The sequence below is a fragment of the Triturus cristatus genome, chromosome 8 (assembly GCF_964204655.1).
Source record: "Triturus cristatus chromosome 8, aTriCri1.1, whole genome shotgun sequence".
Lineage (NCBI taxonomy): Eukaryota > Metazoa > Chordata > Amphibia > Caudata > Salamandridae > Triturus > Triturus cristatus.
Genome location: NC_140591.1, coordinates 79,474,468 through 79,500,066, shown reverse-complemented (window position 1 = coordinate 79,500,066; position 25,599 = coordinate 79,474,468). Strand labels below are relative to the sequence as shown.

The following is a 25,599-nucleotide window of genomic DNA, read 5'->3' as shown; positions in this document are numbered from 1 at the left end:
GTTCGTCAGTTACATGATGACTTTCTTTAAATGTACACTTTTCTAGTTGGGATTTCCTTTTTCTCCTCGCGACTACCCCCATGGTCCACTGCATGCTTGGCCTCGCGGGCAGAAAGCTGCTCACCCTCCTGGCACGCTGGGGATGCTCGAAGGCAGAGTCTCCCGATATACACTGTCCCATCACTTAGCTTACAACCCTGGCCTTTGTCCAGGTTAGCAAATATTAAAATCAGAACGCTAAATGTGAAGGGGTTAAACAACCCGATCAAAATAAGAGCTATTCCTTCCTACCTTGAGCACTCGGGCGCAATATATGTTTGCTGCAGGAGACACACCTCCTTTCTAGAGATGCGTACAAGCTCCGGTCAAGGTCTTTCCCACACCAATATTTTTCCTCACACTCAACCAAAACAGCCGGAGTCGCCATTCTCATTTCCCGTGCTTTTGAAGGGAAGGTAGGGGCGAAAATAATTTAAATCAAGGGGCGGCTTTTGGCCTTCTAAGTGTCCGTTAACGCATACACCCTCACCCTGGCCTCCATATACGCCCCCAATGACTGACAGGAGGCATTCCTTTGCAGTGCAGTGACAGGCTTGGCGATCCCCCCCAGATAGGCAGATCATAGTGGGGGGCAGGGGGAGGGGGGGGGGCACATAAATATAGTGTTTGATAACCAGCTGGACCGCTCAGCTCAACAGCAGGGACATACAGGGGCCCTCTCAAGGAGTCATAAAGAATGGCTGCAGGACTTTGGATTGAAAGAAATCTGGAGCTCCCTACACCCACACAACCTAGGCCAGAATCAATTATTATATTGGATCTCAATCTTTGCTCCCTTTGGAGCTCACCTCAGACATTGAACCCTGAACACTCTCAGTTCATGCTGAGCTGACCCTGACTCTAGCAATTCCCCCTGCAGACAGGCCACCATACTCCTTGCGGCTGTGTGATACACTCCTATACCGCCCGGAAGTAGTAGAACATCTTACCAAGACACTGGAGGAGTTCTTGGCTTTCAATGACACACCAATCACCTCCCTAAGGGAATCACTTAAGCTGGTGGTGGGGTGGGGGGGGTGGGGGGGGTTCGGCGGGGGTCTCATTGCTACCTCCTCGGCGAATAATAAAATCCATAGGGACAAAACAGAAGGCCTTACTTAACAAATGCAGGAGTTAAAGCGTATTGATAAGTGGACCGGGGCTCCCTGGGTTTGGCAACAATTTGAGGCAGTGAGCTATGACCTGGACAGGGCAGAGCACACTGCCCTCAGAAGACTGAAACACTCATTTTTTACGGGAGGACAGATGTGGGCGACTGTTGGCCCATAAACTGCGTGCCCAGCGCCAGTCGGCCACCGTCCACTCGGTCTAGGACGCGACCGGCTTTGATTGCACAAAAGATGCAGACATCTTTTGCGCGTTTTGCAACTTCTAAGCTGAAATGTACACTGTGCAGCCCCTGTCGGAACAAGCCGCTCTGAACTATCTTCATGGGTCAACTCTCTCCCAACGGACCCCGGATCAGGCTTCCAGTCTCGATAGCCCAATCTGCATCAAGGAGGTGATCTCAGCCATTGCTCGGCTCAAACACCTCAAATCTTTGGGCCCCGACGGGTTCGCCACGATTTTCGACAAAACCATTTGTACTACCTTAGCGCCCATCCTCACCAGACTCAACGCTATAGGGAACACCTCTGACATCCCCTCTACAATGCTCCTAGCATCGGTCATCATGCTCCCCAAACCAGGTAAGGATGGTCGACAATGTGCCTCATACCGACCAATATCCCTACTGAACGTTGACTTAAATCTTTTTACGGGGATCTTGGCAGCTTGGATCTGGGCCATTGATGCCAGGTCCGGTGGTCCCCAGACCAGGCGGGGCTTGTGGCAACTAGGTAATGTGGTGACAACATATGGAGATTACTCCAGCTCATTAACAAAGCCTCCCACCAAGGGCTGGAGAGGATAGCGCTATCGGAAGATGCTGAAAAAGCATTCTACAGTGTGTACTGGGTGTATCTGGAGGCTACTCTCCCGCGCTTTGAAATAGGGGCTCGCTTCTGCAAATGGGTATTCAGCAGTTACAGCCGCCCCACAGCCACGGTACGAGTAAACGGGTACACCTTTGATCCCTTCCCAATTACACGTGGCACAAGACAGGGGTGCCCGCTCTCTCCACTGCTATTCGCTTTGTATATGGCTCCTATGCCCAGAAAGTGTGGTGAACCCCTTGATCCCCAAGGTTCATTTTCACCATAAGCTTATACGCGAACGATGTAATCGCTACGCTCGAAGATCCTCAGACCTCCATCCCGGCGTTCTTTGCCGAGCTAAAGAACTTCGCTGTGTCAACGTTTCCAAATCACAAGCCCTGGGGTTCTCTCTTCAGCCCTCTCCTAAGAATGCCCTCAGACAGCTATGCCTGATCCAATGAGAACCGGAATCGATCCCATACCTGGGCATTAGTCCAGCAACTTCCACCCAAGCCGCAGTCCCTCTAAACTATAATCACCTTTTATCTCAGATCAGACGAGACCTACGTCACTGGCGACCATTTGTCCTTTCGTGGCTGGGTTGCGTGGCAGCACTTAAAATGAATATGCTCCTGAAAATACTATACCTATTTCGACCTGGTAGCCTTCAAACATTGTGATAGAGGGGCGTGCAGATCGGTTGGCCATCTCTTTGACGTGGGGGGCTCTCTAACCTTTGAGGACCTTCGTGCCGACTTTGCGTTGCCCGAGACCGAGCGATATCACTTTCAGCAGATACGCCATAGGGTCATGCACCCCTCGGTACGCCCAGGGGCCCAACGACCCCTCACTTCATACGAGTGGGTTCAAGGAGCAGTCAGTGCAGACGGCAGACCAGTCGGCAGAAGCTGGACTTGAGGCTGCTGCAGATCTTTGGGACCCAAAGATGCGCCAAAGGGAGCTGGTAAGAGGATGTAAATGTGGAGCACAGCTGACATTTGCTGCAACGTCACAGGCGGACCTGGAAATTCTGATTGGGACTACTCTCTAAATCTACTCCGATGGAAATAGAGAGTGAGAACAGATGTCAAACTGACACACTCGCACCCTCCCTGGAGTTCAAGAGTGCCAGGAAGTAGCCAATTACCGCTTCAATTTCTTGTGCTTCGTTTTGGACTTACCAGGAAACTTTGACCGTGATGATGATCTACAGCAGGAAAAACTTCAGGATCTTCCTTTCATCTTTGGCCTAGGTGTGGAGTCTTCTGATGTTTACCGATATAAAGCTTTGCCTTTCCCCATGTGTCCTTTAGATTCATCTGGGCGCAGTAATTACAGGCCCAGGAAATGTGCTCCATTCATGGCTTGAACCCTGTTGCCTTAGCAGATGACATTTTCCCTTACACACTGGTAACATTTTCGAAAAGGGTATCTGGAAAAGACCAAGGATTAGCTCTGGATCCGCATCTGACGGCACAGAAAGAAAGGAACGGACGTCAGCGTGCATGGGTGGTGCTTCTATGCAACTAGGGTTGTAATTTCTGTAGCGGAACAACGTCGGCGTGGAGTCGCATGATACGCCGTATGGCAAGCAGGAGTACTGCTTTGAAGTTTGCAGATCCAGTCAGATGCCTGGAGAATAGTTACAAGGTGAGGAATCTGCACTTCGAAGTATCCATCACAAAGGGGTGATCCACACAATTGAAGACTACCACGAGGTGATGAAGGTAACATTAATAAGCATTCTCTCATTTCTTGTAGTCTTAGAGTTGTATTATTTTCTAAGCCAGTAAGTGATGTACGTGCTAATGAGTGCTGTGCACATACAAGAGCTACACAGCAAGGTATTCTAAATATGCACACTCAGCCTTAGGAGAAAACTAGTTCAGGTTAGACGGAAAAAAAAAATCATTCTCTATGTCCTCAAGCATTTAGAGTGCAAGTTGAAACAGCTTCAAAGGGTTAGAGAACGGAAGATGAAAGTCTGAGAGGCTTACCTTCCGAAGTCGCAAAGCTTCAGGACAGCTGTATCGGGGTCCAGTAGAAGGTTCTGGGGCTTGATGTCCCGGTGGCAGATTCCAAAGGAATGGATGTAGGCTAAACTCCGGAACAGCTGATACATGTACAGCTGGAAAATAAACAAAGTGTTGACAGTATACAGCTTCCGGTTGGGAAAAAGAGTCCCACCTTTCACCCATGTCTAACATTCTAGAGCCTTTCAGAACAAAACTTCACAAGTGATATCCAATATTAAAACCTGTATTGTATTCAAATCTGGACAATAGCGTGTACTAGTCCGGAAAAATGTGCACCCGAACTACCTTTATGTGCCAAACAATACATGTTCTTAGCATATGTGGACTAAAAAGCTTGGGGGTGAAACCCACTATGCTCAAGTGTGAATCCTCATTAGTACATGAACCCAACAGCGCCTAAACATCCAAGTACAATTCAGTTCATAGATCCTCAAAGTTGTAGCCCACTGATTTGGTTCTGGATCTCCCCAGGAAGGTATTCTTGCAGCACGGCAGCTAGCGACCAAGGGCTGTCATTGGGCCCTTGCACCAGGAAGCAGAGGTTTTTCTATTTTCCCAGTTGGTGTGAATCTTTCAATAAACTGACTTCGCGGCAGGAAGTAGCTGGATCATCACAACCCGATGGTGCCACATTGGTGTTTCCATTCCAATGCATGGGAGATCAGCTGTCCATTCAGAGCCCTTGAGGTGCATTCCTCTCTTTCAGCGCCACGTTCAGTTTTTCATCCGTTACAAGGTGCCGGTCATCTTTTATCTCGTCTCCTTTCCTGCACTTTCACACACTCACTATTCCTTACAGCTTATTCAAAACCCTCGATTATGTCACCTTTCTTCATTTTCCCTTCTTCACTTCCCTCTTCAGGCTTATAGCCCTCAACCCACAACTGTCTTTTCTCCTGTATATCTGTCTGACCCTGTTTCATGTCTCCACTTGCCAAGTCTTCTCCCGCGTGCCTTATACTACCCCTCGAACTTAGATTCCCTCTGCCACCCCCTTCTCTACCTCACTGAATCTTCTGATTGGACACACCTGGTTCTCATCTCCTACTTCACCCTCCAACTTCTGCCTTCCCTCCTCTGTTTGCCTCAACTTTCTATCACTATCTCACTCGACAGGACTCCACACTACACATCTTTCCACCACTGCTTCCTCCTCACTCAAACCTCACAACTGCACGCCATCCCAGAGCACAAGAAACATTACATATTAACAGTGCCACAAACAAACACACACAGACTAATAACTGCAGTACTATTGCACTTGCTATGCTTATTCTGTGTGTGAGGAATGGAGCACTGATACTGCCTAGATCAGTAGCTCAGTGCATGTAAGGGAAGCTTGCGCTGCTGTTGCAACTGGTGCTGTACTTGTGTGAGAGATGGTGCACTGCTGCTAACTAAATCAGTGGCTCTGTATGTGAGGGATGCTTGTCCTGCTATTGCACCTGCTGCTGTACTTGCCATATGTGTGCGAATGGTGCACTGCTGCTGCCTTGGTCAGTGGCTCCGTGTATGCGAGGGATGCTTTTCTTGCTGTTGCACCTGAAGCTGTGCTTGCTGTGTGTGAGGAATAGTGCACTGCTGCTGCCTAGGTGAGTGGGTCGGTGTATGCGAGGGAAGCTTGTGCTGCTGTTGCACCTGGTGTGTGAGAGGAATGGTGCACTGCCGCTGCCTAGGTGAGGGGCTCTGTGTATGTGAGGGACACTTGTGCTACTGTTGCACCTGCTACTGTACTTGCTGTGTGTGTGAGGAATGGTGCACTGAGCCTGCCTTAGTCAGTGGCTCAGTGTATGCAAGGGAAGCTTGTGCTGCTGTTGCACCTGCTGCTGTACTTGTGTGTGAGGAATGGTGCACTAATGCTGCCTTGGTCTGTGGCTCAGTGTATGCGAGGGATGCTTGTCCTGCTGTTGCATCTGCTGCTGTACTTGCTGTGTGTGAGGAATGGTGCACTGCTGCTGCCTAGGTCAGTGGCTCTGTGTATGTGAGGGAAGCTTGTCCTGCTGTAGCACCTGTGGTACTTGCTGTGTGTGAGTAATGGTGCACTGATGCAGTCTAGGTCAGTGGTGATGTTTATGTGAGGGACGCTTGTCCTGCTGTTGTACTTGCAGTGTGTGTGTGAGGAGGAATTGTGCACTGATGCAGTCTAGGTCAGTGGCAATGTGTTATGTGAGGGACGCTTGTGCTGCTGCTGCACCTGTACTTGTGTGTGAGGAATGGTGCACTGCTGCTGCCTAGGTGAGTGGCTCGGTGTATGCGAGGGACGCCTGTCCTGCTATTGCACCTGCTGCTGTACTTGCTGTGTGCGTGAAGAATTGTGCACTGATGCTGCCTAGGTCAGTGGTGATGTGTATGTGCGACACTTGTGCTGCTGCTGCACCTGCTGCTGTACTTTGTGTGTGTGTGAGGAATGGTGATCTGCTGCTGCCTAGGTGAGTGGTGTGGTGTATGTGAGGGAAGCTTACACTACTGTTGCACCTGCTGTTGTACTTGTGTGTGAGAGGAATAGTGCACTACTGCTGCCTAGGTCTGTGGCTCAGTAAATGTGAGGGAAGCCTACACTACTGTTGCACCTGCTGGTGTACTTGTGTGTGTGCGCTGAAGTACTCACTGCTTCCATCTGCTTATAGTTTGTGAGGGAGCCTTTCCTTGCTACCCTGTATCCATTAATTGCATTAGAAAAGACTGCACTGCTGCTGCCTGTGCGGTTCAATACGATCTTTTACTGGAGCTTGGGAAGAGTCAATGCTGTGGTTTTCCTGTTTAGCATACTTTACCGTAAGGTAACGTAAGGTACAATTAATAACACATCTATCCGCCACCCGCCCGCGACCAGCGCCAGGAACCCTGGCTCTCAAGGGCCCGCCGATATGACACCACCACCGCCAGAGCTTCTCACCAAACACCATCCAAGGACCTTTTTCCTGCAGACTCTGCCAACGTTCCTTCGCAATCTACAGTGCACCCATGGCCGCTGCAGGCTCACGAGACGCCCGGAACACGGAAGGCACACCGTAGAGATCTGGGACCTGAACGACACCCTCGCACCCAAAGTCGCCTTCTTCACAGAAACCTGGACCAACGCCACCTCTGGTCCCGACATCGCCACCACAATCCCTGACGGTTACATGATCCAGAGGAAGGACCGCCCTCACCGCCCAGGAGGAGGACTTGCCATCTAACACAAGACCTCCCTCCGACTCTCCACCTCCAGCACAAGTGACCCCCACTCCAGCAAAGAACACCTCTTCCAGATCCAGACCTCCCCCAGGACCACGCTCCGCGGCACCCTCGCCTACAGACCCCCGCTCCCTGGCCACAACAGCAATCACCGACCTTGTTGAACCCCATGCCATCACCTCCACGGACTACATCCTACTCGGAGACCTGAATTTCTACCTTGACAACCACAGCGACCCTGACTCCACCGCCCTCCTCGACAACCACGGACTGAAGCAGCTTGTCAACACCTCCACACACAGAAAGACACACCCTTGACCCCATCTTCGCAGGAGGATCAAATGTCCACTTCAGCCACACCACGCAGCCCCCCTGGACAGACCACCACTGCGTATACTTCACCTTCAACATCACCACCGCAACCAAACCGCCCCCCCCACCCGCAACGAAGGAACTGAAGCAAAATCACAGAAGAACACCTCAACTCCAACCTCCTCCTAGACCCCCCCACCTCCACGACCAACGCCAACTCCGCAGCCAAAAAACTACATCAATGGATCTTCAGATGCGCCAACAAGAGCGCCCCCCTCCGCCACCCTACCAAACAACGCCCCCCTGAAGGCCACCTGGTTCACCACCGAACTCCAAGTCGCCAGGCATACCCACAGACGCCTCAAGAAAATATGGCGAAGCCGGAAAACCACAGAAGACCGAAACAACGATAGGAGCGCCCTGAAGGACTACCACCAGCACATAACGGACCTTCATCAAGAACAAAATCGACACCAATGCAACGAACGCCAAAGAACTCTTCAGCGTCATACAGAAATTCACCAAACCCCCCCCAGTGAGGTAACGGACGTCACACCATCCCAGGAACTCTGCAACAAGCTCAGCACCTACTTCCATCAGAAGAGCAAGACCCTCTGCGACCACTTCAGCGACCAGACGCTGTTCACCACCCCTTCTCCCTCCGCTGACCTCCAGCCGACCATCACCACCTGGACCCCCGCCACGGTGAAACTCATCACCACGACGAAAACCTGGCCTGGAGCCTCCACGGATCCCTGCTCACCACACATCTACCAGAAGGCCGCCATTGCCCCCGAACTAGGACAGACCATCAACGCCTCCCTCCAATCCGGCACCTTCCCGGATGACTGGAAGCAGGCAGAAGCCAAGCCCCTCCTGAAGAAGCCCACGGATCTGAAGAACTACTGGCCCATTTCTCTGCTCCCATTCACCTCTAAAATCGGCGAAAGAGTCGTAAATGCCCAGCTGACCGCATTCATCAAAGAGTACTCCATCCTAGACGCCTCCCAGCCTGGATTCCGCAGCAACCACAGCACCGAGACCACCCTCCTCGCCGCAACTGACGACATCCGCATGCTACTCGACCAGGGACACACCACAGCCCTCATCATACTAGACCTCTCCACGGCCTTCGACACAGTCTCACACCACACCATCGCAGCCAGACTGCACGACTACGGGATACAAGGAATTGCCCTCAACTGGATCCGATCCTTTCTCTCCGGCAGGACACAGAGGATCAGACTCCGCCCCCCCTCATCTCCGAACCCACAGAGATCTACTGCGGAGTACCACAGGGATCATTACTCAGCTCTATGCTCTTCAACATCTACATGGCCCCCCCTCGCGGCCATCGTCAGACAGCATGGGCTCAACATAGTATCTTACGCCGACGACACCCAACTCATCCTCTCCCTCACGAAGGATCCCGAAGACACCAGGCTCAGCTTCCAGGAAGGAATGAGGGACGTTGCGGCCTGGATGAAGGACAGCTGCCTGAAGCTAAACAATGAAAAGACAGAGGTCCTCATCCTGGGACACTCGGCCTCCGCCTGGGACGACACAGTGGCCCTCCGCCCACGGGAGTCCCCCACACCGTCAGACCGCGCTCGGAACCTCTGAATCATCCTGGACTCCTCTCTCACCATGACCTGGAAGATCAACGTCGTCGCCTCCAAGCTTCACCTGCCTCCGCATCCTCCGTATGACCTTCAAATGGATCCTCCCCGAACACAGAAAAAACGTCACCCACACACTCATAACCAGCAGACTGGATTACGGAAACGTTCTCTACGCCGGCATCAACAGGACCCTTCTACACAAGCTCCAAACCACCCAGAATGCCGCGTCTCGTCCTCGGGACCCCCCGACACGAACGTATGACGAAACACCTTCGAGACCCACACTGGCTCCCCGTCGAGAAGAGAATAACCTACAAGCTTCTCACCCACACCTACAAATCCCTCCACAACATCGGACCCAAATACCTCAATGATAGAGTGTTTCCACGCACCCAAAAGAACTCTCGGATCAGCCGACCTCAGCCTAGTGGAGACCCCCCCGCATCCGCAGAAGCCGAGCAGGAGGAAGGGCCTTCTCCTACATTGCAGCCAAAACCTCGAACGAGCTCCCGGTCAGCATTAGACGCTCCCCTAACCTGCATATCTTCAGGATGGACCTCAAGACCTTGCTCTTCGACTGAGCTGCCTACCCCCCTCGCCCTCCTCCTATAGCACCTTCAGACCCTCAAGACCCTTAAATGGTGCATTTTTAAAATTCAAACTTGCAAAAATATCACTTCCAATAAAAACAAATGGAAACGTATGCTGAGCTGCACTCTTTCAATTTATAATTGCATTAAGGGTGCAGTACCTTATGTGGCTAACAGAGGTCCCTTTGCAACTACACAGGGACACCTAGTAAGTCTGTGGTACTGCACCCTTTCCTTGCTTAGTGGAATATTTTTTATTACTTATACTACTGCTGGGATATATATATTTTTTTCAATAACTATTTTCTTGATTTTCAGGCAGTTAAAATTACACTTAATAGAACCCACAATCGCACTTTTGCGTCCCATCGGATCCCTTCCCTTCCCAAAAATCCTTATCTACAATCTCAGCGTAACAGAAGCTGATAACGAACGCCTGTTTAAGATAAGTGTCCAACAGTGGTGCCTGAGGCTGTAGTCTCTTTCGGTAGGCAAGGTGCAGGTCTTCCTAAAAAAACAAGAACCGCCAACTATCCCCCCCCACCCACAACCCACACCCCAACTCCCCCTCCCACCCTCCCTGGAACCTGTGTGCCATGTTAAAAGCCAGTGCGCATTATGGGAATGGAGATGTACTATCCCCTAAGAGGTTTCTGTTGGCTGCGGTGGGTCGGTAAGTCTAAGTAAGCGGAGGTATTTGGGACACGTGACTTCATTGAATTAGAGTGCCAGCAGCGATCGTATGGGGCGCCAGATAGTACAGAAGGAGGCTGACGAGTGTGTGAGATTAGCATGTATTCGTTCAATACCAATGATGTACCACAGTTTATGTAACCACCCCTTGTGTGTTGGGCGAGTCCGTGTACCCCATAAGGACAAGATGTGTTGAACTGCTGCACCCATAGCCAATCCCATCGGTTTCCCACGCATGGATTTCAATGGCAAGGTAAGCGCATTGGGCAGCCCCAGGAGTGCAGGAAAGCGGGGTATTTCAGTTTCAAAGTGGGTGTCATGTCATTAAGAACCGCGTCCAGTACCCGGTCACCTCCCTGCAGTCCCAGAGAATGTGCGTTAGTGTGCCTTCCTCGTCGCAGCCCCTCCAGCAGGTCGGCTTTGTGCAATCGGGCTGGAGTCAGGTACCAGTAGATGGTGACCTCGACCGCTGCCTCTCGGCTTGCTGTGTTCCTGGCAGTGTGGTTCGCCCTATAATAAACCTGTTGCCATTCTTTTAGGGAGAGGCTTCTGCCGAGTTCTATCTCCCAGCATCGCTGCTCAGCCGAGTACCCCGTAGGAGCCAGAGGTCGCAACAATTGATAGAGTTCGGAGATTAGTTTGCTGTCCGAGTGTTTGGATAGGAGCCATTTCTCGTAGGCCGTGAGCTTTCTACTGACTAGGGGACGAGTTTCGGGCTGTAATAACCAATGACGGAGTTGGAAGTATTGGAACCGCTTGGGGTCCTTAATATCGCGCCAGTCAGGCAGGTCGGTGTATTTGAGGAACCCATTAAGGTCAAATAAGTGTCCGGCGGACCTGCAGGTCGAGGCCCGCCATTGCAGGAACGCTCGCACCTCAAGCCCTGGTGGGAATTCTGGGCTGTCGAACAGGGTTGTGAGGGGCGAGGGAAAGGAGGTGAGCCCTCGTTTAGTCGCCACAGTGTCCCCTACTTGCATTACCGAGCGGGTTATGGGAGATTTGTTTAGGTATGCTGGTCTGTCTGAACGTTTCAAGAATGGTATTTTCCAAAGGGATAGACGCGCCATCGCCCTGTCCTGGAAGAGCCATCTCTTTTCTGACTCAGGTCTGCTCCATTCCACGAAGTAGCAAAGTTGTGTTGCCCTATAGTAGCTCAGTAAGTTGGGAATCCAGAGTCCTCCCTCGTCCGGGGGTCGGTAGGAAAGGTCTCTACATTTCCCAGCCCATATAAAGTGCTGTACCTCGTTTTGCAGTTTGGAAATGTAACACATGGGGGGCCCCACTGGTATCGTCTGAAAGATATATAGTATTTTAGGCAAAATGCACATCTTTACCGCCGGGATGCGGCCTAGCAGCGACAGGGGGTGGATCTGCCACCGGCGTAGATCCTGCATGATTTGGGAGGCGAGGTTGGCATAGTTCCACGCGATTGTTTGTTCAGTGGAGGGGGCCAGGGTTATCCCCAAGTAGGGGATCTCGGTTTGGGGTCGTAGTCCCCCAAACTCTTGAAATACGCTTGCAGGTGCGGTCTCTTTTAGACCCAGGGGCAGAAGCATTGATTTCCCCATATTGATTTTAAAACCTGAAACGTTTCCGAATTCCTCCAACACTCGTAGAAAAGCCGGGACAGATCGTTGAGCGTGTCAAGGGTCGCTAAGATGTCATCCGCATATAAGCTAATAGTGTGTTCCCCGCCAAAGGGGATACCGGAGATATCAGGGTTGTCTCTGATCCGTTGCGCTAGGGGCTCAATGTAAAGCACAAATAGTAGGGGTGATAGAGGGCACCCCTGTCTTGTGCCTTGCCTGATGTCAAACCACCGGGAGCTGATCTCGTTCACGCGTATCGTCGCTCTGGGTTGGTCAGAACAGCTTGCAACCCAAGCCCAGAAGTGGTCCCCTATGCCAAAGTGCGCTAGCATTTCGTCCGAAAATTCCCAGTCCACTCTGTCGAAAGCTTATTCAGCGTCGAGACTGAGTAGTAGGGCATCTAATCCCATATAGTGGGCTTTGTCTATTAGGTGTAGTAGCCGTTTGGTGTTGTCGCTGCTTTGCCTATTGGGTATGAAACCCGATTGATCGGGTTCAATAATGCCAGGTAGAAGCGAACACAATCTGGCTGCCAGGACGCCCATAAAGAGCTTCAGGTCTAGGTTGAGTAGGGAGATTGGCCGATATGCAGCGCACTGAGTGGCTTCTTTCCCGGGTTTGGGGATGAAAACTATGTTCGCCTCTAACATATCCGCAGGGATGGAGCCCGGGCCCTGGAAGGAGTTGAACAGGTGAGTTAAAATCGGAGCTAAGAGTTGACAGAAGGCTTTATAAAAACCGGCTGAGAAGCCGTCTGGCCCCGGCGATTTCAAGGGTTTAAGACTGGGAATCGCACTGATTACTTCCTCCACTCTGATAGGCGCATCGGGCACTGTGGCGCCCGTCGCGTTGATGGCTGTTGTCGCCGCCTGTCTGAGATATGCCTCTCCAGCACTATCAAGTTGTGAGCCTTTGCTATATAGTGATGCGTAGAAGTCCCGTAGGGCCTCTGCAATCTGCTAATCGCTTTCGACCTTCTCACCAGTTGAAGTGTGGAGGGCAGCAATTTTTGAGCGTTGAGTCCGAGCCCCGCCTATGTAGTATGAGTGTTTAAGCCGCGGGGCTGCGTATTCCACTGTGTCCAAGTCGAGACTCGCTAGCTGCGCCCTGGCCGCCTTCAATTGCCGCCACATTTGAGAGGCACCAGTCCGACTATGTACTCTCTCCAGCTCTGCCACTTTGGCCGCTAGCGATTCCCGTTTCTCTTTGCGAGTTCTGTTGTCGGCCACGGAGATAGCGATCAATTCCCCCCTCACCACTGCTTTAAGGGCTTCCCACACTGCCGTCAAAGGTGTGTCAGCATTGTCGTTAGATAGTCAGTAATGCGTTTATGTATCTGTTGAGATATGTCGGGCCGTTGTAATAGGGACTCGCAAAGTCGCCACCTTCCTTTTGGTCTGCACAGGGGATGTATGTCAATAGTCACTATCACAGCATCATGATCAGATAAAGCTGCTGGGATAATATCGGCGGTTAGGACCAAGGCGTTGAGTTCAGAAGACCCGATAAAGTGATCGAGTCGGGCATACGTGTGGTGTACATGTAAATAGAAAGAGTATTGTGTGCTTCGAGGATGATCCGCCCGCCAGAGATCTATCAGCCCCCTACTCTGCAACCAGTCTTTCCCTGCCCTCGATAGTGCCCCAGTAGAACCATGGCGATGTCCCGACCTGTCTTTTCCCGGATCCATGATCTCCGCCTATTAAAATCTGTCTATCTTGGTGGCTAAGGACTTCTGATAGGGAGTCCTTAAGAAAGGACTCCTGTCCAGAGTTGGGGGGGTAGAGGGATCCTATTATTACAGGGAAGTCCCCCACCCACAGCCTGTAAGCCAGCAACCGACCTTTTATCTCAGCTATTTTGTCACCAATTCTGCCTTGAAAGTGCCGTGCCAATAATATAGCCACCCCTCCTTTCTCATCAGCCGTGGAGGAGTAGAATTGATGAGGGAATGCCCGGGATCTCATTCTATGCCAGTCTTTGGACAATGGATGTGTTTCTTGTAAAAGGCATATCGAGGCCTCGGAGTTCTCCAAGTAGTTCAGTATCGCAAGTCTCTTAATGGGATTATTCAACCCCTTCACATTAAGGGTTAAAACTTGGGTCGTACGGGTCAACAGTTTCTCTATGGGTACATATCAGCTTAGCAACAGGTGATTGTGTCGAGGAGCAGCGTTCTTAAGCCCCTGCGCCATGCTAGCCCCCCCGTCTTGGATGTGACCGTACCCCATGCTCTCCCCGTGGCTGCACACCGGTTCCACCCCTTCCCTCCCCCAAAAAAACCCCAGTCCCTTCACCCCCCACCCTAACCCCAACAAAACATTCCCCTTCACCCAACAATGTCCAATGCCTCCAGCTCCGGCTGCGGGCATATGGCAAAAAAAGAAAAAAAAAAAAAAAAAAGGATCAGGGCAGTCGTGTAGCCCAGGCGACCCGGGCTCCCCGCCCGCCACCCCCCAGCCAGCTATAGTGCAGTGCGTGTTGAAGTCCCCATGGTCAGATTAGAGAGTTTCTGGCGTTGATGTGTCACGCAAGACTACTGCTAAGGCCGAAGCCCTTTCTTGGGTCATGGTCCGGCTTCGTGTCAACCGTGGACGAGCATCTTCTGCCCACTTTTTGCCACTCTCCCCCCGACTATCTTTGCGAGGGTTCAGGGGAGACTCAGGACTGCGCTGTGTAAGACCTAATAGGTCACGTGTCTCCTGGAGGGAGCGGAGTTGATGCAGTCTGCCATTCCATTTGGAGATCAAATGAAAGGGGTGGCCCCAGGAGTATGGCACGCCATTATTCTTTAGGAAAGTCGTCACTTCTTTGAACGCTTTTCGGTTCTGTAAGGTGATGGAGGTTAAGTCCTGGTAGAGAGCTATGGAGTGTCCCTGATAAGTGACAGGTTGCTTTAGTTGAGCTTCCCGTAGTATGCGCTCCTTCAGGGGAAAGTCGGGTAGGAAAGCCAAGATGTCTGGTGGGGGGGGGGGGGGGGGGGGGGGGGGGTGGGGCCGGTGCTTTCCTTCCAAGACCGACTCTGTGGGCGCAGTCGATGCGGATCTCAAAATCTGGGCCAATGCCCAAAATCTCTCCGAAGAGGCCTTGAAGATATCCGGCTACGTCTGCTCCTTCGTCTTTGAACGGGACCCCTCGAACGTGGATGTTATTGCGTCGGGATCTGTTTGAGGTCCTCAGCATGCGCTTGTAGCGCCACTTGTTGATCCTTAAGACGGAGGACTTCTTGTTGTAGTTGCTCCACTTCTTCAGTTTTAGAGAGTTCACCATTCTCTATGGCCGCAACTCGTTCTCCCAACTCGTCCACGTCCCGGCGTATTTCTCTAACCTCCCCTGCCACTTCCTGCTTGAGTGTTTGAAAATCTTCACGGAGAGTATTAAAAAGAGTTTCCAGGAATGCCCGCGTGATGGGTATTTCTCCGTCGTCCTGTCCAGATGGCGGCTTCGAGATTTGGGGGGGGGGGGGGATATGAGTGAGGCTCCCCTTGTCACCTGTTGCGGAGCCCTTTATAAGCATGTCCCTCAGAGTGCGGTCACTTTTTTTCCTCATGTTGGCCATGATGACCCCACCTGGCGTTTCTCCCAGGCTGTCTCTTGTAGGCCTTAGAGGTGTTTCAGTGCTCAAACCAGCCGGATCCCTTCTCCCTCAGCCTCTTGTAATACGTGCTGGGTCGGTACCTGGAGCCTGTGTATGGCGTCGAAGTGGGGCGGGCGCAGTTAAGGAGATTCACAGCTCGGCTGTGCCGGAAGATCGGGGGTAGTGGCCAAGGATGGACCCAACAGGCGACGCAACGGAAGTTTCGCTTTCAGAAGGGTCACTTGGGGGCAGGCGCTAGCAAGAACTCTGGCATGGGACCCTCTGTCCTGAGCGGTGTGCCAAGCGGATGAATGAAGCAGAAAGGACAGTCTTCTATGTGGCGGCAAGATGTGCGTTCCCCTCCCAACCAAGTGGGCCTCGGCAACTGGGCCTGTTGAGTCTGCCTGTGTGTCTCTGTCCACCACTCATTGGCTGATGTATCTCTACAGAAAGCCCGTTGCAGCTGGGTCGTGGGGTGAACGTCGTAGCAGCTCCAGCGGTGGATCCCCCCAAGGCCCTATCAGCACCCCATGTCCTACGAGTCGAGTTGCCCGTTTCTACACCAACTGGAAACTTTAGGAGATATATATATAGCGTTGCTTTCACACAATAAAGAACATGGGACAATATGTACAGCAGGATGACTGAGTAGCTATGAGGAGTTGCTTGATATGATTACACTTCAGTACCACATCTCATCATTATACCAGTTCCTGTATCTGGTAATATTCTTGGTTTCTGTTTTTAACTGAACCATGTTTTTATTCGTCTTGCCTTTTCACAAATGACGGAATAACCTTATTGTGAGCAGTTAAATGAAACATTCAAATACAATCACATCAAACCCCAAGGCCAAACATCCAGAGACAATGTAATTTAGGATTGTAATATTGCACTTTGCATGCACACTACTGCACATTGGCCCCCTGAAAGGAAGTAATAACGCTTATGTCATAGTGCTAGCATTTAAGTCTTGTGCTACTTCTCCCTAGGTTAAATAATCTTTTTCTGAGAAGGTCATGCACCTTAGCATGTATCCCACACGATATCGTTATCCACTAGTCACACACACTGAGTTGTTATAGGAAGATAAATTCCTGGTCTCTGCTGCCTGTGGGGAGGCAAGCCCCCCCCTTTCTGCTGAAGAGTTTCTGGAATAAAGTGGGAGGCATACTGGTGCCCCTCCAGGAGGGTCGAAGGTCGTGACTCATTCCCCCTACGCGCTGGCTCTGGTATCCGCCTCCATCCGCCTGCAGTCATATGCACAAAATGCCACTGAAAGCCAAAAGTAGATGGAATGCGCCCCTTACAGGAATTGTCGAACTGACTGCATAGTAAACTCCTGAGTCTACAGACGACAATTTAACTTCGCTTACATCAACTACTTCAATGTAGGATAAATGCATGAAGCTGGACATGTAGTGTCCAAGCTAGATGCTCAGACTTACAATGTATCATGCACATTTGCAGCAAAAATACGGAACTTCTACCGTTATTCAACGACCCTGGTCCCCTAACTGAACATCATTCGTAGTGTTTTTATATTTTCGTCTGTACCTTAAAGCAGACCCCGGAAGGAGTATTAACAAATTTAAGAGTAACTATATATATTTTTTTAACTGATTGCATGTATAACAATAAGAGGAGGGGCATAACCTATATCGCACAAGAAAAGGCTTCCACCAGCAACAGAAATACATCGTTTACAGGTTGTTCGGCTTCTGATCGTTGCAATATCAAGCTTTACTGGCAGCTTAGAGACTTCATGGCCCAGATGCGGACACAACAAAGGGATTCGAACTGAGGAATGCAGTGGATTACAACAGATTTTAACTGCAGACATTACTTCTGCTGGTTCGGGTTGTATAGCTACCTGAAAGAACTGGAACATAAAGACTTGGGGGCATAGGTCATGTACTAAGACCGGAAGTACTATTATGAGCAATTCAATTCGATAAGTGGCGTGCTTAAGAGTCACAACGTGGGTTTATAGCAGGGGTCTCCAACCTTTTCTGTATTGAGAGCTACTTCAGCTCAAGGAAAGTCCTGTTGAGCTACTAGCAAATTTTATCACTGTAAAATATTGACAGCACATGTAAACATTACACTATGACCACCCTAAGCAGGATTATCGTAGTGCCACCCAAGTATTCCAGGTGATAGTACCAGAAGAAATGCTAGGGAAACATTTATCAATATTAAATGCCCCCACCTGACTGATAAAGTAACATTCAAATCTTCACATGCCTTGTGGCACAAAGGACATAACCACAGCAATAAGTCTCCTCAATTCAGCTTGACATATCTTTCAAATATCAACTTTAAATGTGTTTTGGAATTGCAACCTTTTGTCTTCATCAGCATATCAATTTCTGAAAATACACAGATTTTTCTATCACCACTTTCCATTTTGGGCAAACAAAATACATTTTCCTGAAAAAAACCCTTGTTTGAGAAAAATGCCTTTAAAATGCACGTTTTTTCATTTTTAGGAAATACATAGTCCCCAAACATCAGCTAGTCATTTTAATTGGGCACTCACCTGTACAAATGCCTGATATGGACAGAATGCTTCAAATGCTCAGGTATTACAGTCATAATCCATGGAACCATAGCACCGAGGACGACTGTATAGTGCCAATAATGCCCACCAGTATAACTTGTGCCAAGTCTGGACACCATAAGGACCAGGATGGCCACCATATTATTGGTCATGGTCATTATTATGCAAGGGGCAGCCACAATTATATCAGGGACAACTAAATATAGTGCAGTCATGCTCTTAATATGTCACTGATGGCTGCCAGTGTACCATAACTAGACCACGAATACCCCAAATAGTAAAGGATGGCAATACTTATGTCATTGGCACTGTTATGCCATGAACTGACACAATTGTGCCACAGACAAAACCCATATGATGGGGGCTAGCATACCCATTTGGTAGTCCTTGACACCAGGTGTAGCTTAATAATACAGAATTTTGTAAAGCGCAAACAGCTACCTCACAAGGAGGTGTCCCGGCGCTGCAGAACAAGATATAAATGTTGACCGAGAGAGCTGGAGGTGTAAACGCCTACAGGAAGCAACAGTGTTTATAATGGACGCACACATTGATGAATGTAGACGAGTCTCTTTATTTTCTCTGCTCATGATCATAGCCTTTCCTCAGCCCTTGGCTGCTCATGCACCCAACTGAAACATTTTCACTCTGACTCCTGCAGTCCCACACTTTAGTGGGTCAGCCCTGATTACTGCTCCGGCTACCACTGCCACTCTTCATTTATGGTCCACGGTTCACAAACATGGTGAAATTGATAAACGCAGGAGACTACCACATGGCTAATCACCTTGTGACTTAGTACGAGACTGGATAAAGGTGACCATGTGGCAGACTCAATAGGCCGACACAGTGCGTGTTTGATTGTTAATATGAGTCCCTGCCGTAGGCTGGTTGGCTAAAGATTTTCAGATGAGAAGTGTTGCCTTTTTTAATATGCTTAGAGTCTCTGCATTGACTCTCTGAAGGAGATACTGGGATTGAGCTCACCTCTGAGAGCTACTTTGAGGGTACTGGCGAGCTACCAGTAGCTCCCAAGCTACTCGTTGGAGATCCCTGGTTTATAGAATCAAAATAATTAGCACCGATCTCGGAGGATATTATTGTACATTTCCTGGGTTCTACTTCAAAGTATATTTTTTTGCGTAATTGTTTTTAAGTCACAGCCATTAAATGTCTTAAATTAGCATTTTGTTTTGCTTTTGTAGCATTTGCGGCACGTTGCGCTTTATGTTCATATGTTTAAAGCTAAAACGTACCCTGAATGCTAGAAAGTAAACAAATTGAAAAGAAAGGAGCGTGATGCCATGTTAAGAGGTATAGCCGACATAAAAGCTGCACAGCCAGCAACGACGTAAAGGCAGCCGCAGCCTTTCTTTTCTATTTAATCGCATTCAGACAATCCTAAAAGGGTGATAAGGGGGGAGAATGAAAAAGCACCTTAGGCCATGTGGTCAGCCTGGCTGGCTGCTTGGAAGCGGCGCTTTGCATGGTGCCCCCCGTGCCATGCCTGCTGTGAATGCCCCCAGGGCTGTTATGCTCTAAGTTGATGCCCCCACTCTGGGCTCAGCGGTCTGCCACTTTTGTGTTGTGAAACACGTTTAGTTAGCAAATGAAAAACCTGCTTCTGATTTCTGTCAAATCTGCAGGGGCTCTAGGTATGTTGGAGCTACCCCCAGGCAAGAGAACAGTGTCCACGTAAACATGTAGAGAAAGCGGGCGAAAATGTTAGAAGCCGCAGAACCGCTGACAATGAGCATACTGGCGCCATTGTTAAAGCGCTGCATTTTGCCTCTTTTGTAAAGGAACAAAAACAAATTTATAAAAATTGACTTATGCGAACTGCGCAGCACAAAACAGGCGCGGGCCAGCATGTTAAATCTGCAGCAGTGTGGCGCATTACAAAAAGATACATTTAAAGATAAATCGTGATGTCGAAGCACACATTTGTTAACACATACAACCTTGGAGCCGAGCTAGTTAAAACATTTTTTTAAAAAGCTGTTGCGGGATCCTGCCTGCAGGCAGGAGTAAGTCATTAAAGAAAATAGTGCTCTCTGCCAGTAAATAAAACATACCGAGTAACAACCTACTAAGAGGGCCAGTCCCTATGGGAGGTTTCAAAAAGAGGAAAGGTGGTACTAATGCAAGACTACTAAGCCTATTCACGAATCAAAAGCAACTATTTAGAAAGGACAGTAACATGAGCCAACTGAAAAGAGAGGCAGAAATTTGGGGGAGCTTTCCATCCATACCTGAATACAGCATGTCTCGAAGAGACAGCGCAAGCACTGCCTAGGCAAGACTTAAAAATTAAGGTATACTTAGCACTTCTTAAAGCAAACGGAGAACAAGTGTCTAGATAGACAGGCCATGGAGTTATTTGTTTCCAATTGTTTCTGTGCAAGGTATGTTGAACTCGTACTTGCCAATGCTGAACATAGATTGACTATGGGCATGCTCTAGTGGTTTGTTGTGATGGCAGCAGCTTCACCGCACTTGTTGATCTGACAGTGGTTTGTATTATGAACAAACTTCCATGAAATCTCTTTTGAAGGAGAGCCATCTGTACCTCAGCAGCACACAACAGGTGCAGTTAGCTAGATACCCATTACAGCGCACACTCCCATATTCTCATTACCACAGGAATAAAGCGAGAAAGGACCGCTCAGAGTACAGAAAGTCACAGCCGGGGAGACTGATTCAAAAAACAGATCCACTTTACATAACATATCATAGTGGTTACACAACGCCAAGACGTGGCTGAGAAGGGTTCCAACTTTCTTATGAATAGATCACTGTTTAGAGCTTTGCAGCACTGTGTTTCTTTAGAGATACGTATATCGCAATTCTATGTAGACCAGCGCCCTGAAGAAATTAAATAAGGTCATGGGCTACAGAGGACGCAGGGCCAGTGGTCAGACCTTATATTAATCCAATGTGGGTTTTACTATACCGCCAATAAATTACATTTTAAAATAACATGCACCATCTAGAAAGCCTTTAGAGGGAGGAGGCCAGAATATCTAAAGGAACTGGTGCCCCCGTACAACACAGGCTGCAATCTAAACCAAGAGCAGAGTGGCCAACTGTCCAATCCACATTCAGCCACACAAAGCAATAGGGGTTGAATCCTCAGAGTAGTTGGTTGTTGATACTAAAACACCATGAGCCCTGAAGCTAGGAATCTGCTAATTCTACAGCTTTCTAGAAGGGCCCTTATTCAAGGACAAGGCCAAATCAAAGAGACAGAGGACCTCTAAAACCCTCCCCCTGCACGGTTCATATACAGGTCCCAACAACAATGTCAGAAGCAAGACGCCACCGTCACCTTCTCATTGCAATCCAACAGGAATGGAAATCCATCAAATTCAGCAGATACAAACCCCTCTAAACCAGAGTGTCAAAAATCCCCTTGCAGCAATTGATCAATTTTTAGGCACAGCTAAAAAAAATAAAAAAAGGAAGCTGTTGCACACAATTTTAATTGCCACTTGCCACACACAATGGTATTTGAATTTTTGGCATCTAGCTACAGTCACAAGTATGTTTCGTGTCGGTTAGCAATGCTTCTGCCCTCCGAACTCGTCCCTCAACACACATCCACACCTTTGTAAGTAGCACACCCTTGGGAGCTTGCATCAAGTTTCAATCGACCACCCCTTACAGAGGAAACATTCAGTACCTCTAACTCGGATTCCTACAGGGCCATTTGACAACCACATTAGTGGATCATGGCCTTAACTGTGCCATACTCTTCCACACGCCATTTCCTCTTCGCGTTTTAGCTATAGTTTTAACAGCACAATGAGAACAATCAACTCCTGTTCCTGAAGTGAGGGAGCCACTTCTTCCTCTGTCCCAGCAGGTATACTTCCTAACACATGAACACCCTCACACCAAGCATTTAGCTTGATGCCTTGGAGGTGGCCTTATCCAAAAAAGTCATGCAAACACAATCAACAAAGGTTTATGCTCAGTGTGGACCACATATGCAACCACTAAGGTAAAAATCAAATAAAATGTTCCATGACCCAACTGCAGTTTACAGCTGCGTCCTCCACAATCAACTGGATAATGTACCTTACCGCTCACATTTAATCACTGTGATATGGGCATAAACACATCATTTCAGCATCTCAAAACCGACAAGGACCTCTCAAGACTACATGTAATGCACTAGCTAGCTGACAAGTCACTGGAAGAGGCTCGGTTAGCTAATATCGACAAAGTGCTAAATAAAAGTGTGTCAAGAGAGCATTTAAGAAATTAGAGATTGCCAAACAGCAACAACAAAAAAAAAAAAAAAAAAAAAAATGAGCTGACTTCCCTTGCTACCATCTGCTGCAAGATGCTCTGGTGTATGTATAAATGCAAAACTGACCTGGGGCAATACATGTGTGTGTTATGTGGGCACCTCCTGAACAGATTATGAACCTGCCAAAAAAAAATTCAAACTTCATTATAGTTAAATCAGCATCCAAAGTGTACATGGCAGGATAAGAAGCCCTCAAAATCTCTTAAAAACTTTAGACCGTGAGTGTCGACTGTACAGCATGTCTGTTATAAGACCTCCTGTATGACGGACTGGAACCTCTCAGTAAGCCCCCCACTCCCCTCTAAATTCTATATCCTCTTCATACGAGTTTGAATTTAAACTAATGAGTACGTAACAGCAAAGCTTTCATAGCCTCTTTACAGGATCGGGAGGTCTACAAAAGACCTTTAGAAGACATTAAGATGTAAAATTATGCTTACAGGCAAGTCATTCTTTTGTATAACAAATTTGTTCAATGTTCGCATACTAAGCACAGTAACTGGCAGTGCTTTGCTGAGGAGATGGGACTAAAGTTGAAGTCCTATCAAATAAGTTATTTACAGCTAATCTCACAGCACATTTAGTTTTACAGCCAAATAAAAACAAGCATTGGCATAGCCAATAGGTCTCGCCTTTGGGACCTTATAAGTGTTTAGCCATGCAACAGTTGCATAACTAAATACTTATAAGGTCCCAAAAGCGAGACCTATTGGCTATGCAAAGCGGCCGCGAAAGTGAAAGTGATCGCGATCAAACATCAAAGCGGTCATGCGGCCCCGAAAGTGAAAGTAATCGCGGTAAAGCGCGACGCGCGTGCCCGCGCACATGCACTGTAGCTCTAGGCTGGCCTGGTAGCACTTTTTGGAGCCATCTCAATAAGTCTCGCCAGACCAGCACATGCGCTGGGTCAGGCGAGACCTAACCAGTGTGTCAATTCAATGCTATGCTTTGATTTATATACTATTCTACTCTGTGCAACTCCTGCAGTGGCATAGCACATTATCTAAAGGTGACTCGCCCTAGCAACTAGAAAAAAAGTAGCATAAACACCTACTGATTACAATGTTTAATACACTACAAGCCTATGAAATGGTTTTAACTTTACATCTAGATACGTACGTTACAAATAACAATACTATGCTCTTTGCTGTACTAACACATTTTCTTTGGGCTCTCTAGTTGTGCAGTCAAATTGCATCCGATTTCTAAAGTTAGCTTGGAATATATAGTATTGAAGTAGTCACCCAAGGAACATAAAATTACAATCTTCGTCGAGAACCTATAAAAAGGTTCTTTACATAACATAACTTGTCACGGTGGACTCAAGGCAAATGGCCCACCACCATATACATTAAATTACCGTCCATGATATTTATGCATGGCTTTGCATGGTAGGGTCATCAAGCTTGACAAGATTTCAAGACCTCAATGAAAGCTGGACTGTACCCTGAATGAAAATGATTATTGACCTATATAGTTTTGGGATAGAATCTCCATACGGAGCATATTTTGTAGGTATGTTGTACAAATCTTTAATTACGCTCAAGTATTTAACAAAACCGGGAAATTGAGGCCTTCATGTAGAAGGTAGTGTGATTTTCCACATTTTGCGATGGAAAGTTAAAAGATTTGTCCCTTCTCCACATCCTACATTTCCTGCTCTAGTATGTCCATGGGCAGGTCTTCTTGGGGCAGAAAATGGTAGATGGGCGGCTGCGCCCTCTCACAAACATCAGATGTTGAAAAGGGTAGCTGGTGGTACACTCTCCACAAATATTATGCATTTCTACCTGAAGTTGAAAAAAAAATGCAAAGATGTGCATGCCTTCAGGCTATGCCCATCTCACATTGTAAAGAACTGTGGACTTTGGGGTCTTCATGAGTCGCACTGGCTCCACCAAGTGCCTATGCTCTTAAAAGGATAACGTTACCTTTACGGTATTACCATTACTCGTAGTCCACGGGCTCTTTCGTATTATCATCTTGTGGGCAACCTGGCACCTAGTCCTAGAACTGAAAACTGCTTCTACAGCTGTTAAAAGCAGAGCTTTGCAGGCCAGTATGGTACATGAATGTGTCACACACATGGCATACTGCTTCCCCTTAAGGCCACAGCAAATTTCATTCTTGAACAAGCATTTACAATGTAATGGTCTCGGCAATGTTAAAGTTAGAGCTATTGGCATTGCTCATGACTTTTTTTTTTAAAAGCATTTAAAGAAACAGCACTGTTATTTACAATGTCAATAGCTTAATCACTCAAATGCGGGACCTATTGCATTTTGCACACACACAGAGCACCCCCCACCACCCCGGAGTGCCCAGCCCACCCGCCACTTAAAGTGCAATAAACGTGATACAGCGATGTCTCTGTGTCTCCGGCCTGGTGCAGGGTGACAAGCCCATGATTCATGGGTGGGGACGGGGGTCTGTGTGACAAGCCAGGACTGCGGGGAATGCGGTGAGGGAGACGCACTAATCTCCCGGGCAGGGACGGAGGCTCCCGTCTGACGGCCCCCGCCCGGCCAGGGGCTCTGGCTTCCATTGCCGACTGTCACCCCTATCTCCAGCGGCCTCGCCAGCCCCACCCGGCCCTCCCACAAAATTAGCCCTCGCCCCACTCGAGAGAACACTCACCCCTGGTACTACACCGCAGTCACTCACTCCACCTCTGGGGCATCAACATACGGGCAATTCTCACGCACTCACGTCGTTTATTCAGTCTCTGGCGCCTTCCTGACTCGCGATGGTTTGATTGTGTGTGCTTGTGTTTCTAATTGTGTCTGTATGTATGTATGTGTGCTTATGAGCGTGACTTTGTGATTGTGCCTTGTGTGTTTGTGAGTCTGTCTTTTTGTGTGGGTTTGAGGGTATTCGTGTCTGGCTGTGTTTGCGTGAGTCTCTGTTAGTAGGTCTGTGAGCGGGAACGCTCAATGTGTCTGTTAAGCATCTGTCTCTAGTTGTGTTCTGTGTATGCGTGTCTGTTTGTGTACCCCATCACCTTGTTTCTGTTAGAAGGGGGCTTAGTTTTACCCTCAACAAAAAAGCTACATGCCCCTCTGACACATACTTTTTTTTGCTCCAAAACACAGCACAGTGCGCTCGATTCATATCTTTAACTACAGACGCGGAGTAAAGACCAGATCAAC

General features: G+C 48.7%; 1 protein-coding gene across 2 annotated transcripts in view; it reads right to left on the bottom strand.

Annotated features, from left to right (window-relative positions):
* The window catches only part of GSK3B (glycogen synthase kinase 3 beta), a 702,432-nt gene that overhangs the window by 257,274 nt on the left and 419,559 nt on the right, over nucleotides 1-25,599 (bottom strand). For both annotated transcript variants that reach the window (XM_085621049.1, XM_085621050.1), the window contains exon 5: nucleotides 3,974-4,104. In XM_085621049.1, coding sequence (XP_085477175.1) covers nucleotides 3,974-4,104 — 131 coding nt within the window. The remainder of the gene's footprint in view (nucleotides 1-3,973; nucleotides 4,105-25,599) is intronic.